Source organism: Podarcis bocagei, assembly GCF_964188305.1.
Source record: "Podarcis bocagei genome assembly, chromosome: 1".
Classification (NCBI taxonomy): Eukaryota; Metazoa; Chordata; class Lepidosauria; order Squamata; family Lacertidae; genus Podarcis; species Podarcis bocagei.
Window position 1 is genome coordinate 22,701,836 of NC_138125.1, and position 14,855 is coordinate 22,716,690.

Consider the following 14,855-nt stretch of genomic DNA (forward strand, 5'->3'; position numbering starts at 1 on the left):
GTTAAATGCTCCCAGTGTTTTCATGATTAAACAAATGAATGTCACAAAGTGTCTTTTTCAGAACTCAGATAAAGGGGTATATTGGGAGGCAGGAAGGAGGGTGGGGAAAGGAGAAGGCTGAAGGAAGGGTGAACACCAATAAACGCCATCTTCTTTGGCAAGCATGTCCAAAGTATCAATCTAGCATCAATCTAGTGCTCATGCTACACCAGTGTGGAGTAGTGGTTAGAGTGTCAGACTAGGACCTGGGAGACAAGGGTTCAAATCCACACTGCCTCTCAGCCTAACCAACCACACAGGGTTGTTGTGGAGATTAAATGAGGATGGAGAAAACCATGTATGCCACATTGAGCTCCTTGGAAGAATCATAGAATCATAGAGTTGGAAGAGACCACAAGGGCCATCGAGTCCAACCCCCTGCCAAGCAGGAAGAAAAAGATGGGCTATAAATGCAATTAATATATAAGCATAATGTAACGCATATGGGGCTCTTATTTTTATATTGGGTTTAATCCAAGCTAAGAACGTCAAACGTGGGTCCCATTGAAATCAATGGGGCATGTTGCTCATGTCTTGTTTTAGTTCCCAGTGGAATGTCACGCTCCGCTAACATAGGCCCCATCTGCACTAAACATTTAAAGCAGTGTTATATCACTTTAAAGAGACATGGCCTCCCCCAATGAATCCTGGGAGCTGCGGTTTGTTAAGGAGGCTATAGTGACCCCATTCCCCTCACATAGCTACAATTCCCACAGATCCCTGGGGAGAGAGATTGACTGTTAAACCACTCAGAACCGTTGTCCTGTCCTACCAAAACCTGTCTCTGGCCCTGCACACACCTGGTTCTGAGGCTTGCTGAACCCTCCCAAAAATGTCTTTTAACATGTGGATGAGGAGACATCCGGCTTGAGGGATCTACTTTTTTTTTGTTTACTAGTACCCTGAGAACCACAAACGGGAACCTAGTGCCAAAGGCATGAGGAAGCAGTTTCATTAGCACAAAGACAGAATTGCCCCTCCGTCTCCCCTCCCTGAGTGCTTCCCACCATTTTTTCCCTGGGTTTACCCCCTCCCAACCCTCTGGAGCAGATCTGGGGAGGGCACAGGGGTGCATGGAGAGGGAAGAGGAACAGATGGAGAACCTTGAGACAATGGAACTACTTTTTTGGATACCCCCTACAGACTAAGAATTAAAGATTTCTGAGATCAGGGAACACCAATATTTGGAACATCAACGCAGTTCACAGCCCTTCCACCCAAAAAGCTACTCCTAGTTACCGTAAGCTTTCTTCACTCCAGTAAAATAATTTAAGGTGCTGTTGGGGCATTTTGTTGTTGCTCGTGTTAAGTGAAGCGAGAAATCCTTGCCAGGAAGTCACTCAGAGACCTACCAGTAGATCCAGATCAACCCATCACTTTTTTAAAAACACACGCACACTCTTCTCAAAGTCATGCCAATCACAGCAGGTAGAGTGGAAATGGATTAGACAATTCCACGGAGGATAAATCTTACAACTATAATAGTTAAATGGAACTTCCATGGACAAGGACAGTGTACCTCTGCGTATTAGAAGCTCTTGAGTATCCAGAGGTTACTGGCTAGTCACTGTTGGAAACAGAATTCTGGATTAGATGGATTTTGGACTAGTGGCAGATAAAATGATGGATGGGAATAAGAGCTGCCTTATTCTTACTCCCCATCCATCATTTTAACCTGGGTAAGGGCTGTAGCAAAGTGGTAGAACACTTGTTTGGGGAACAGAACATCCCAGGTTTGATTCCCTGACATATATGTACAGTGGTACCTTGGGTTACAGGCGCTTCAGGTTACAGACTCCGCTAACCCAGAAACAGTACCTCAGGTTAAGAACTTTGCTTCAGGATAAGAACAAAAATTGTGCTCTGGCAACGCAGCGGCAGCGGGAGGCCCCATTAGCTAAAGTGGTGCTTCAGGTTAAGAACAGTTTCAGGTTAAGAACGGACCTCCGGAACGAATTAAGTTCTTAACCCGAGGTACCACTGTATCTAAAAGCATCCTCTGAAGAGCTCTTCTGGATCCCCTCAGAGGTCTACCTATTGCTGTATCCTCCCCACAACCGCCAACCAGATTCCACAGTCAACTGAACAGCCAAAGTTGTGGTCTCGGGTGCCATCCTTGGCACCATCACCAGGTGGCGCTGAAAAAGATCTTTGCGTACAATCCTGGAGAAGAGCTACCAGGCATCCTCACGGAGCTATTTAGATCAATGGTCTGACTCCATATAAGGCAGCTTCCCCTGTTCCCATGCCCATGGGAAACCCCAAACAGGACAGGAGCACCACAGGAACCCACTCCCACATTCAGTCAGGCCATCAGTCCATCTAGCTCAATATTGCCTCCACTGACTGGCAGCACCTCTCCCAGATTTCAGACAGGGACCTCTTGCCAGACCTACCTGGAGATGCCAGGGGAATGAACTTGGGCCCCCTGGCACGCAAAGCAGATGAGCGAGCCACGGCCCTGGCCCCTCCATCTGGTTAGAACGAGCCCGGATTGATTGCTGCTGCCGGTCAGAACCGACAACACTAGGCTCGCCCAATCGATGGCGTGTCCGGCGTTGGTGGTACAAAGGCAGCTGTGCTGCTTGCGAAGCGCAGCTAGCTGGCCGCTTGCAGAGCGCGGTCCCGAGCAGCCCCTTAGGCCCCGCCACTCCAGCCAGCGCAAACTGGCAGCGTCGGACCGGGACTGGGAAGAGGCTTTCGCTTCCCATCCGAGTTGCTTCGCGGGGCAGGGGGAGGCGGAGAGAGAGGAGGAGGAGAAAAAGAACCGGGGGGAAACAACAACAACAACAACACACCTAACCACAACATGGAGTTTCCTCCAGGAGCCCTCGCTAGGTGGGCATGAAAAATCACTGCAGAAGCGGCGGCACCAGGCAGGATTCAATTCGAAGGCGAGCCGGGGAGCCTCTAACCGGCTTCCCTGCGCCCAGGCTCTTCCCACACTCCGGCGCCCCCTCCCTCCTTTCGCATGCCGCCGCTGCTGCTGCTGCTATCCCGCCGTGCCCTCCCCTCCCCTCCCCATCCCGGGAGTCCTTATCCCCCCCCCTCCCCGTTCATTCTCCTCCCCTCCTCCCTCCTCCCGCCGCCGCCGCTTCCAGGCTCTGCAGGGTTGATGGACAGCTGAGGATCCGCTACTCCGGCGGCGCGCTGGGCAAAAAAACAAACCAACCCCGAGAGACAGAGAGCCAAAGAATCTGGACTACTTGCAGCGGCAAAGGAGGGAAGCTTCGCGCGCCTCGGGAGCACTTCGACCCGCTTTTGGGGCGGCGCGGGGGAGAGATTCGCAGCTTCAAGCGGGAGGGGTGGGGGGAAGGGAGGAGTTGACTCCCCCGCCCTCAATTAGCAACCCTCCCTGGGACTTTTTTTTTTTTTTGGCGTGGTGGTCCTTCTGGTCCTCTTTGAGGAAAGAGGAGCCGGGACTTGGAAGGCAACGACCACCCCCAATTTGGGAGCAAAGGGCCCGCTCTGCAGAAGGAAGCAGTCGATCCGTTTTGTGCTCCTTTACCACAACAAGCCTCGCTCCGCTTCTCTCCTCCTTGTGATCCTGCTTCGATCGTCCCCTCCTTCCCCGATCACCCCCTCTCCGCCCCGCCCCGCCCTCCGTGCCTCTGCCGCCCCCCCCCCCACGCCGCTGCTCTTTCGATCCCGGGATACGTGGGAGGCTCCGCTTCGCGCTGCCACGCGTTGGGTCGCAGGGGATCCCTCATCCCTCCTCCGGAAAGGAGTTTCCCCGCACCGGTTCCTCCGGCGAGCGGGCTCCCTGGGCGCTAGGAGGGAACTTCAGGCGCCTCGGCCGCGTTGGAGCAAGCCGCTTTCCTCGCAAACTTTTTTTTCCTGGGCAAAAGCACCCCGAGCCCTGCCCGCGTCAGCGCAACTCCAGCATGTAAAAGGGAGCGCCAGCGACGGCCTCTTCCTCTGCAGACGTGGCCCCTTCCGTCCCCAAGGGTAAGAGAAAGGCGAGATCCTTGTTGTTTTTGGGTCTTTGGTGAAAGCGACCCAAATTGGAGCGGGCGCTGCTTGCTGCAGCGGCGGCAGTAAACTGGGTTCCGTCTGCTCCGAATAGCGCGCGGCCGCCGTCGCGCAGAGGCTGCAGCATCAGCTGCCTCGCACTACCCTGCTTTCAGGCAGAGGGAGGGGGCGTCCCTCGCCCCCTATACCGGGGTGGGGAAACTCTGGGATCCTATTAATGTTTGGTGGGTGTGCTTGAATCATGGCGGTGGGGGGTTGCTAATAGGAAGTTTCGTTTTGCAGCAAGGCTGGTGGTGGTGTTAGACTTCCCCACAGAAATAAGAGCCCACTCCCAACTGTTTTAGGTTTAGCCCACATCCCAGCTCAGAAGCTGCGTGCAAAAGCTGCCCCCTCCCCGCTTTCTCATCACAACCACCCTGTGAAGTGGAATAAGGGGTGCTCTGATTGATTTCTGCTTGTGGGTGCTCTTCCTGTCCTCCTTTTTTATTTCTCTCCGGGGCTTTTCTGGGGGGGGGGGGAGAGAGACATAGCTGTCAACCTTCCCTTTTCCTGCGGGAAATTCCCCTATTCCAGCGCCGTTTCCCGCTGCTTCCTGCTGCTATCCTGGATTGTTAGATATCCCGTAGACTGTCCCTGGGACAGGTGAGGCTGCTGATCCCTTGTTTTCAAATCTGAAAGTTGACAGCTATGGAGAGAGAGGCTCTCCTAACCAAATCCAATCTGAGTTTTGCCATTGCTGGGGAGAGAACGGGAGTCAGCTGTTTGCACTGGGAAGGGGATGTGATGAGGCACCACAGCTGCCCAAACTCTCTCTCTCTTCTTCTTCTCTGCAAGGTAACACAGGTTGCTGCGAGGAGGAGACATCCCCGCTTCCCCGCAGGAGTGATGCTCATCAGAGAAGTTTTGCTGCTCCTTCAGTGCTGCTGGTCTTCCCTGCTACTGCACTGGACCCTCCATCCCATCTGGGGCTTCATTCAGGTAATGTCAGGAACTCTCTCTACTTTCTTGCCCAGGTAGCCCACACCTGTGCTCTTCAAAGAGCACAAACTTCTGCAGCAAAGTACTTCTGAACTGTCCTTATTGCACGGCGTTTGTGGGCAGCGGAGGGGTGAAGTACAAAAAGAAAGTGCTTTATTGCTAGGGTTACTGCTGTAGCAAAGTACTGTGCTTCTCTTTGAGATGTGAATACCTGGCCCAGGTGTCCCAAAATAAAGCTGGTATGATTGTAGTTAGATTTGAGCTTTTTGCCGTACACAGGACTAAGGCAGGGAGGCAGCAGCAGCAAAGAGCTGCCGTGTGTCAGAAGCAGTTACTACATGGTTTTAGCAATAACAGAATGATTTGTGTTGTGAACACACCCTGAGCAATTCTTAAGCTTTGCAAAGAATTGATACAGGGTATGCTTTTTTGCATTTCGTTGACCCTTGAACCTGCTGTTCACTCCTCTCTGTACCCACGTACAGGATACAAACATGAAGACATATGTACAGGATTCTGTACCTGATCAGGATAGCAAGTCATGCATTTGATGAAGTGGGCTACTTCCATGGAAGCTTATCCCATAATAAACCCATTAGATCTTTAAGGTGCCGTAAGCTCTGTTGCTGCTTTTTTTTCTGCTACAGGCTAATATAGCTACCTCTTTGGAAGTCCTATGTGTGACAGTGGTGAAAAAGAGAGGGAGAGCGCATTTCTGTGTATGATCAATGTTTCTGTTCAGTGTGTTTGGTGTTTCTCTGAGCACAGGAAATAAAGGACCCAAGGTGCTTGCTGATTAGTGGATGTGGTTCGAGGTTATGAATGACCACAATCTTTGGTTCCCGGTTTTCATGCATACTAGTTCTGATGTACGGGAAGTGAGCGCTGCTCCTCATGTAGCCAAATGGCACCACCCATGTGCCACCTGTTATCAGCTGGCTTGACAGAAGGTCAACATTTGCAGCAGTTTTAAAAAATAAAAACTTCAGGAAAAGAATTAAGAGCGGTATCCTGCCCCCCCCACCCCACCCAAAGCCCAGTGAAGACATGAAATCCCAACTGACTGTTGGGGAAAGGGGGAAGAAATAGAAAACTGAGGGGAAGCATGGCATGGATGGGAGGGGCTGGAATTTGGACTAGGGGAGGATTCCATACTGCAGCATTTTGTTGCTGGCTCCTCTTGTTCATTCCATTTATTTTCCAATGTGTCTTAAATCTATATGTAGAAGTATCTCTCTCTGGTTGCTGCGTACCTCATTTGTCCGGTAAAGTAGATGGTTGGGTCCCAATTTCTACGGCGTAAATAAGCAAGCCAGCCTCTGAGGCTCAAGCAGCAGACCCGTTCTTTCCTTGCAGGTCTGCTCCATTCACTTGCAAAGTGGAATAGGGGGAGAGATATCGATGGTCAGACTGAAAGGGCCAAAGGGATTATCTGGAGGGTAGGGTGCTGAATCTTCTCCTGCCCAACCCTAATTTCCCCCTGGCTTGGTCCCACAATCTTACTAAGATTATCAGGCTCAGATGTTGGAAGTGAAACTGCCCAGAAGATGGGATTGGGGAATAGTCTGCAAGAGGAAACATAGGCTGGAGGACGGTTTTGGTCTCTTACCCCTTCCTCCTTTAAATTGCACCCCCACCTGCCACTTTACACTTGGGTGAAAAGACCTTAGTTTCAATATACCTGCCTGCTGCGGTCACAGACAATTTGGGCCTGAGATCCTATGTGTTTTCATGTTCCTTTTTCTACTGCAGTCCAGTATAGCAACTCTTCAGGCTCCTAAACTTAACACGATTTTAAATATATCTTCAGTAGGGTTACAACTGCCTCGTAAAACACTTCTTTAAACACATGGAAGATGTAAAAAGTGTTTTGGAAATATCCAGTGGCGTAGTGTGGAGGGTGCAGGGGGGGCCGGCCGCACCGGGCGCAACATCTGGGGGGTGGCGCGCTCGCACTCGCAGCTCTCTGCCCCTAGGGCAGAGGGGGCGCAAATTACTTGCCTTGCCCCGGGTGCTGACAACCCACGCTATGCCACTGGAAATATCGTTTAGGCTGAGGGCGCTGGATGTTTTCAGTTTAGGGAAGAGATGATTGGCAGCATGTTTACTTCCGAGTAAGTGCCATGAATTTCAGTGACACTTTCAACTAAGTATGCTTAGACTTGCTGCCTACCAGGTTGTGAGGCTGGGGGAGGGAATTTCCTTGTACTGTACCTTCAAATTTTTGTTACACTGCAGCCCTGTGCACACCTGCCTGGCCCAGCTGAATTGAATGGGACTTCATTTGAAGTAAACATTCATAGGATCACACAATACAAGGCTGTTGCTAGACTTCAGCTATTTGCAGAGCAGTGCAATGTTATGTTCAAACAAGGTAACACAAATCAGATCTTGGGTGGCTGTCCAGAAATGTTTCCTAATACTTGTGTTGTGAAGAAAGACTGCCAGGAAAGTGATGGAGTTGCAGTGGCAATGTTTTCTCGAGAGTGGTTTAATTCTGGAAAATCTTAAGTGTTACAGACGGGTCTAAGAAGATTATTTTGATCAAACAGAGGGTGCAGTTTAGAGATTCAAACCACTGCATCAAAAGTCAGAATCTGACTTGCTCTCTCTTTGCTCACTGCTCACTGTGCTTCACTGAAAATGAATGTTTAACTTGGATAAAGGAGCTTGTGTGATTTAGGGGTGGGGTGTCAGCTGAAGGCTGTCTGCGCCTTGTAAAAGTTTTTGTCCTTCCAATACTTTGGATGTGGTGAAGGGAGAAGAGCCATAGCTCAGACGTAGAGCTTTGCTTGCAGAATGTTCCAGGTTCCATCTCCAGATTGAATCTATTTCCCTGAGCTGCTGCTGGTCTGTGTAGACAATACTGAGCTAGGTGGCCCAGTGGTCTGACCCAGTACAGTGGTACCTCGGGTTAAGAACTTAATTCGTTCTGGGGGTCCGTTCTTAACCTGAAACTGTTCTTAACCTGAAGCACAACTTTAGCTAATGGGGCCTCCCACTGCTGCCCCGCCGCTGCTGCACAATTTCTGTTCTCTGAAACCTGAAGCACCTGTAACCTGAAGCGTATGTAACCCAAGGTACCACTGTATAAGGCAGCTTGTTATGAGAGTCTCATATCTGCAACCAAAACAACAACAACAAATAGTTGAATTGCACACTTTTGGTGAATGCTGAAGATGCACGTCTCTATCATGGCCTGTACGCTTGAGATGTATATTTAAGGACCCTCCTTATCTCTGTAGTTTTAAGTTGTTTAAAACTGTTTTCAACATTGTGTTTCAACTGAGACCTTGAGGTGAAGGATGGGTAATTAATAGTAATAGTAATGGTGCTCTTCCCAAACATTGTATTTATTTTTTTACTCAAGTATACATCTGTTCCTAGCACAGTGCCAACATTTCAGGCCTCAGAGACATAAAAAAAGCAGGCCTGCCATGTTTGGGAGAAAGCATAATTGAACACATGAATTCCTACATCAACAGTGGTATAGGATGTGTACTTATGAGTGTTTCGTGTTTATGAGCATTTGGTGCCTGTATGTGTGTTTTTCATAATCCCTTCATGCACTTCACATTTCCACATAGGAAAGTATTTATTATTCACCTCCCGCGCCCCACTCCCCCAAAATTTACAACCTTTGCCATTGTCTTCCATGCCGGGTCTCCTAAATAGAATTTGAACCACAGCAACCATAGCTGCCCTACTGAGAACAGTCCATTTTTGTTTGTGTGCTAAAGGGCTTCATCCTTCTCCAATGCATTTAAGCAATCAACGCCATTGAATTTGGTGCCCGTAGAATTCAGCTTGCTAATTCAGAGCAGGATCTGAGTCTTCCTGAATGTGCTGACAGGGAAGAGGGTTTTCAAAGTCTAATGACTGTAGGTGGCAATGTGTGCAAAACTAGGCCTCTCCAAATAGCCTAATTTCATTAGCAGTTTGGCAAGGCGTCTGTGATGTGGCTGTGAACTCGGAATCCACTGAGTGTAGGCTGAATCAGCTTTCCTGGTTCTCTGGTCCTCTGGTTTGCCATCTAGGTTGACCTCTGTGGATATGTGTGGTGACCAGCGATCAAGCTGCATAGACCCAGAGGACAGGGTTCAATTTATACAGATGAGTTATTTCAACCTTGCAGTGATATATGCAACTGTGATATATGCAACCTAAGTAAGCAGGATTGTGAACATTGAAGCCAAGGGGCATAGGAAGCTGTCTTATACTGAATTAGATGATTGGTGCACCTAGCTAGTATTGTCTACACTGAGTGGCAGAGGCTGCAGGGTTTCGGGAGGCTTTCCCAGCCCAGGAGATGTCGGGCACTGAATCTGAGACTTTCTACATGCACAGCAGATTCTCTAGCAGCAAATTATGTGGTCCCCCCCACTCCCTTTGACATGCTACCTTTTGTGAGTTAACGCCTTGCTTGTAACTTAGATCTTGAGGGAGTAACTGATAACCTCAGTACTGTAAGTACAAAGAAAATGCTGTCCTTTCCCTCTGTTCTAAACTTGGCAGATTCCGCATTTTGCTGTGGATGTTGCTTGACTTAACTTTTTGCCTCTCGTCTTAAGATCTGTCAGCCGTCCAATTGCACAACAAGGATCTTGTGTTGCCGCCGCTGCCGCCTGCCACGCTCTGAAATCCGGGTGGCTAAACAAGCTTGTGTAATTGAAACTGTGCATGCTTTGGAGGCAAATGTAATTATGTGAAAGGATCTGCTGCTTCTTTTTTGAAACCGACACCCTCCAATCAATCAGTCAGTCTCCATGACTTACAAAAGCACCCCTTATGCAAGCTTCATAGGTGATGTATATACAAATCACTAATACATTAAATTAGGTTTGTAAGTATACAAGGGTCCTTATTATGCCTGGGCTTCCCTTTCTAGTTTTACCAGGGGGAAATGATTTTGCCTTATCCATAGATTATGCTAGCATTTTTATCAGCATGAATCTGTTTCATTCCACATTAGACGCATGGGGGGGGGGATCAAACCAGAAGCAATTTGGTTAAATGTAGCAACTTTCTTTAGAATTTCAGCAATAGTACCGTTTCCGTGGGGTGATAAGAACACGAGAAGAGCCTGCAGGATCAGGCCGGTACCTCATCTACTCCAGCATCCTGTTCTCTTAGTTTCCAATCAGATGCCTGTGGGAAACCAGCAATCAGGATTCGAACTCAAGAGCCCTCTCCCCTCCTGCAGTTTCCGGCAATTGCTTTTCAGAAGCATTTAGGCCTCCATCTGTGGAGACAGAGCAGAGCCATTACAGCTAGTGGCCTTAGCCCTCTCCTCCATGAATTTGTCTCAACTCTCTTGCAAGCCATCCAAATTGGTGACCCTCACTGCCTCTTGTGGGAGTGAGTTCCATAGTTTAACTCTGTGTTGCTTGAAGTAGTGCTTCCTTTTATCTGCCCTGACTCTTCCAACATTCCTGTGGCGACAGACCCTTAGGTATAATCAGTGCCACACGAAATTGCCAGGTTCAGCGTGGCACAGTAGAGGGGACGTGGGGTCCTGTGCTTTTAACAGTTTCACAGAAGAAATAGTTTCAGCATGTTCTGCTTCTCCTCTTCCAGCTTTGTAGCAAAACAGAAAGATCAGCTCAAATCTCAAACCTTTCTAAGTAGCTATTCGAAACACAGGAACCTTCTTCCAGATCTAGAAACCTCAGACCTGTCTCCCATAGATACAGTCTCCCATGTCATCAGTGTCAACCAAAATAATCAGTTTTGGCAAACAGCAGAGAAAGTCTTAAATTACTATATTCTTCCACAGAAGTCACAAATCTTAGAGAGAGAGAAAGAGAAAGAGAGAGAAACCACCAGCATTCCCAGGGAGGCAGTAAGTGACTTTTCAAAATGACATCATGTTCGTACTGGGATGTAACACCAATGTCATGATGCATACTTCCTATGTAAAAATGCTCAGTAGGTAGTGAATGTGAAAAAGATGTGTCTACTTGGTCTTTTTGGAACAGGAAGTAAAAAAGCTGAGCCTCGTGGGCTACTAGAAATGAAGGTTGGCTACCACGTTTAGGCGAAATGGGTGTCTTTTGCTCACTGCCAATCCTCGTGGCCATAGGGAATTTCTGCAAAAAAGGATGATGATTGGACACTTCATGATTAGACACAGAAACAAGAAAAAGTGAGTGGAGATTTGTTGGTATCATTTCTTCTTCTTTTATTTGCATTATCCCACTCACTGTCTAGAGACACAGGCATCAGAAAGCTGCAGGTAATTACAGGTGCAGGACCTTAAAGATGTAGCAGAGGCATTAACAAACACCACTCCTTATTCAACTGCTGCTTTGGCAATCTAAGACAAGGGTAGCCACTTGACAAACTTCGTGGAACAGTGGATGCAAGACAAGTTGACTAGGGCCATAAACTATATACAGAGGTACCTCAGGTTACAGACGCTTCAGGTTACAGACTCCGCTAACCCAGAAATAGTACCTCAGGTTAAGGACTTTGCCTCAGGATGACAGCAGAAATTGTGCAGCGGCAGCGGGAGGCCCCATTAGCTAAAGTGGTACCTCAGGTTAAGAACAGTTTCAGGTTAAGAACAGAACTCCGAAATGAATTAAGATTTTATATATATATATATATATATATATATATATATATATATATATATATATATGCAGGTTTTGGTGTCTTCGGGTGTCTTCCCGTGTAAGAGTACTCTTACACGGGAAGACACCCGAAGACACCAAAACCTGCATTCCTGTACCCGTGAAAATCTACGAAAGCATATATATATATATATATATTACTAACATTTCCACATATATTACATATATTTCCACATAACAAATTATCAAACCATATAATCATTTACATAATTCCCCCCTTCCCCCCCCCATGGACTTCCCTCAGCTCCTCTCCCTTATTTCGCTGTACATATTTTCTCTGCATATTATAAAATTGTATATATCTTTACATATCTGTCCATCATGTTATTAACAATAAATTTGTGTATTTTTGTTCAAAACCTGCCAAGGAGTCCAGTTCATTTTGTTGTGTTTTTAGATATTTTGTATAAAGTTCCCATTCCTCCTTGAAGTCGCAGTTGTCCTTGTCTCGCAATTTGTATGTCCATTTCGCCAGTTCTGCATACGGAACGAATTAAGTTCTTAACCCGAGGTACCACTGTACATTATTTTTACTATACTATACAGGCAAAATGCAACTGGTGCAGGGATCACATTCCAGGGATACACACCGTAATTTTCTGTGTATAACACGCTCCCGTGTATAAGGCGCCCACTATTTTGGGGGACTCCAAATTAAGAAAATGTAGGGAGATTGCCCAGAGATGCTGAGTTTTTTGGGGGGAGGGCTGGCACAGAGTTGTTGAGCTTTCTTTAGGGGAGATTGCTGAAAATCATCTGTCCCCTCGCCGACAAAAGCCTCCAATCGCCCGCCCTATTGCCGCAGCAACAGCCAATCAACACCAGCCCTTGACGCAGCCACCAATAACATGCCCAATAGCCGATGACAATCTCCGGCTCGCGGCAGAAACCAATCCCACGCCCCCCCCCCCTATGCACTAACCATGTATAGGATGACCCCCAATTTTTTTCTTAATTTCTTAATAAAAAACCCTTGCCTTATATAAGGAAAAGTATGGTAAATTATGCAAGTGGAGGACTCTGAACAGGAAAATGTTCTGTCATATAATTATCTTAACATATTTTAACCTTATTTTCCATTAAAATTAGAATACTTATTTATACTTAATTCCTAAAAGCATTTCTACTAAAGCCATATAATTTCCTTCCAACATTTTTCTAACATTCATTAATTTTACATTATTTCCATATATAGATTTTAAACTTTTCCCAATATTCTTCCACTGTCTCTTCTCCCTGGTCTCGGATTCTGCCAGTCAATTCCATCAATTCCATATAGTCCATTAACCTGGTGATCTTCTGTCCGAGGCTCTTAACTCTTTTCCAAGTCCCTTCTGCGAGTCTTCTTCATGTTTATACATGCACTTTACTTTGTCTTCTCCTGATCTTGTTCTTATTTTCCTTCCTCTGATGCTGAAAAGTAAATCTCGAGGAAATTCCCACTGAGCAATGTTTTTGTTCCTTCTCGACAAATCAGCCAGATCTCCATAGTTAAAACTAAAATTCACAAGGTATTTCCAGTCATATTTCAAAGTTCCTCCAAATCTAGCAGTCCCCACAACTCCAGTCTCCTCCTGGCCGAAGTCCGAGTCCCAAAAGTCAATGAATCCCTGCATGAAGGGATCTCTCCAACTTTCCTTCTCCAGTCCAAGCGGGGCTCCAATCCTCAAAGTCTGGCTTTCTCTAGATTCCGTCATAAAAGGCCTCCACTTATAGTCATCAAATTGCATCTGTGAGGCTGGAGCTCTAACAACTTTCTCCCCCGCCTTCTCCTCAATTTGCCATGTCAAGGTAGATCCCTGTATCGATTCCTGAATAGTTTCTGTATTAATATTCACTTTTTGTCCAAAATTAGTCACTTTTTGTTCCAAGTTATCAATTTTTATAATCGTCACATCCGTCTTCCTATGGAGCTGTTCCAGTGAGTCATTAATCTTACATAGTGCAACCACTAAGGCTTCTTCTGTCAACATTCTTAACAGTCCAAGGTCAATCCCAGATTCTCACGGTCTTGTCTTACAGCTGGAAATTCCCCACTCAGCTCATGTAACAATTTCAAAGGCTTCCTCTAGGGGGAAACAATTTCTATTTGTATCAATCCTTTTAGGCACAATTCAAACAATAAAGTTAGTTTCAATTTACTCCTTTTTAAACTCAGAAGGAGACATTGGAAACAATGTATTTCTCTTCTTTAACTTACTGTCAACAAACGATCTATTCACAGTCAATGAACATATCCAAAACTTCAGTCCTACTAGCAGCCCGTTTCCAGGTTCAGAGCGGTGGTAATTTGACTTTCTTCACTCTCCTGCAGGCTTGCGCGGTCTAAAAATTCCCCCCTCTCCTCCTGCTTCCAAGGGGGGGTTGATGATTTTAGCCGATGGAAGTTTAATCCTTTATGGAAAGCTTTCCAAGACTTTAGCTTGCAGCTTTTTTGCTCCAGTCTATTTACAAAAGGGGGGGGCGGACTTCCTGTTTGAAACCTCCCCGTTTCGGTACCAAATTAAGACGTTTAAAAATCCAATTTTCCGTTCTACTCACGGGTAGTTGTTTTAAAATCGAATTGTCCACAGGAAAAAGTCAGCACTCTCCGGCAACAGCAATGCGGCTTCACTCCGTGAAAGAAGCAGTCAATTTGCAGCACCGCACCACTCACCCCACATCGCTCCGGATCCCTGAAACCGGGTTTCCCCGCGAGTAGGGGAGGCGCAAAAGGTGCCTGCCGAATCCCACATTCACAGGCTTCACCCGCCTGTGATTTTTTGTGGGTCCCCGCCTTCGCCGTGGCGGTCAGACCCTAATTTCCACGAAGCGAATTCCTCCCAGTCAGAGGAATTCAGCCATTACCGGAGGCGCTAACCCGGAAGTCCCCCAGTGAAATGATTCTCGTTCAAGAGTGCAGCAGCTGCTATGTGCCCTTCCATCCTTTCTTTCTTTCAAAAATGCAGATGAAATGCAAATACATTTTTAACATCACATCTACTCTCGTATACAGATAGAAAAAGAGATTAAGCAGCTGGCTTATACTTCTTGTTGGCTACAATGCTAAGATTTAAAAAGGGTCTTCTCTTAGTTCCAGGTTAGTTTAAGTAGCACAGCTTAGCACTGAGGCAAGAGAATCAGAATCCTGCTGTATTTATGAAAGTATGACACCTTCACAGTTATTTGCAATCACTGGCTGATGCAGACAGCTAGTTTTTCTTTTCGTTTTCCTTTTTTGGGGAATTATTT

At 46.9% G+C, this 14,855-nt stretch overlaps 1 protein-coding gene across 4 annotated transcripts in view; it reads left to right on the forward strand.

Moving 5' to 3' along the window:
- The first annotated feature begins 3,658 nt into the window (after window positions 1-3,658).
- Window positions 3,659-14,855, forward strand: part of PRIMA1 (proline rich membrane anchor 1) — a 61,914-nt gene continuing 50,717 nt past the window's right edge. Inside the window, exons 1-2 of one of the 4 annotated variants that reach the window (XM_081174547.1) lie at window positions 3,659-3,987; window positions 4,846-4,989. In XM_081174547.1, the coding sequence (XP_081030673.1) occupies window positions 4,897-4,989 (93 nt within the window). In that variant the 5' untranslated portion in view covers window positions 3,659-3,987; window positions 4,846-4,896. Of the gene's footprint in view, window positions 3,988-4,396; window positions 4,469-4,535; window positions 4,654-4,845; window positions 4,990-14,855 lie in introns of those variants that run through there. The other 3 variants (XM_081174550.1, XM_081174548.1, XM_081174549.1) reach the window with 3 other exon arrangements.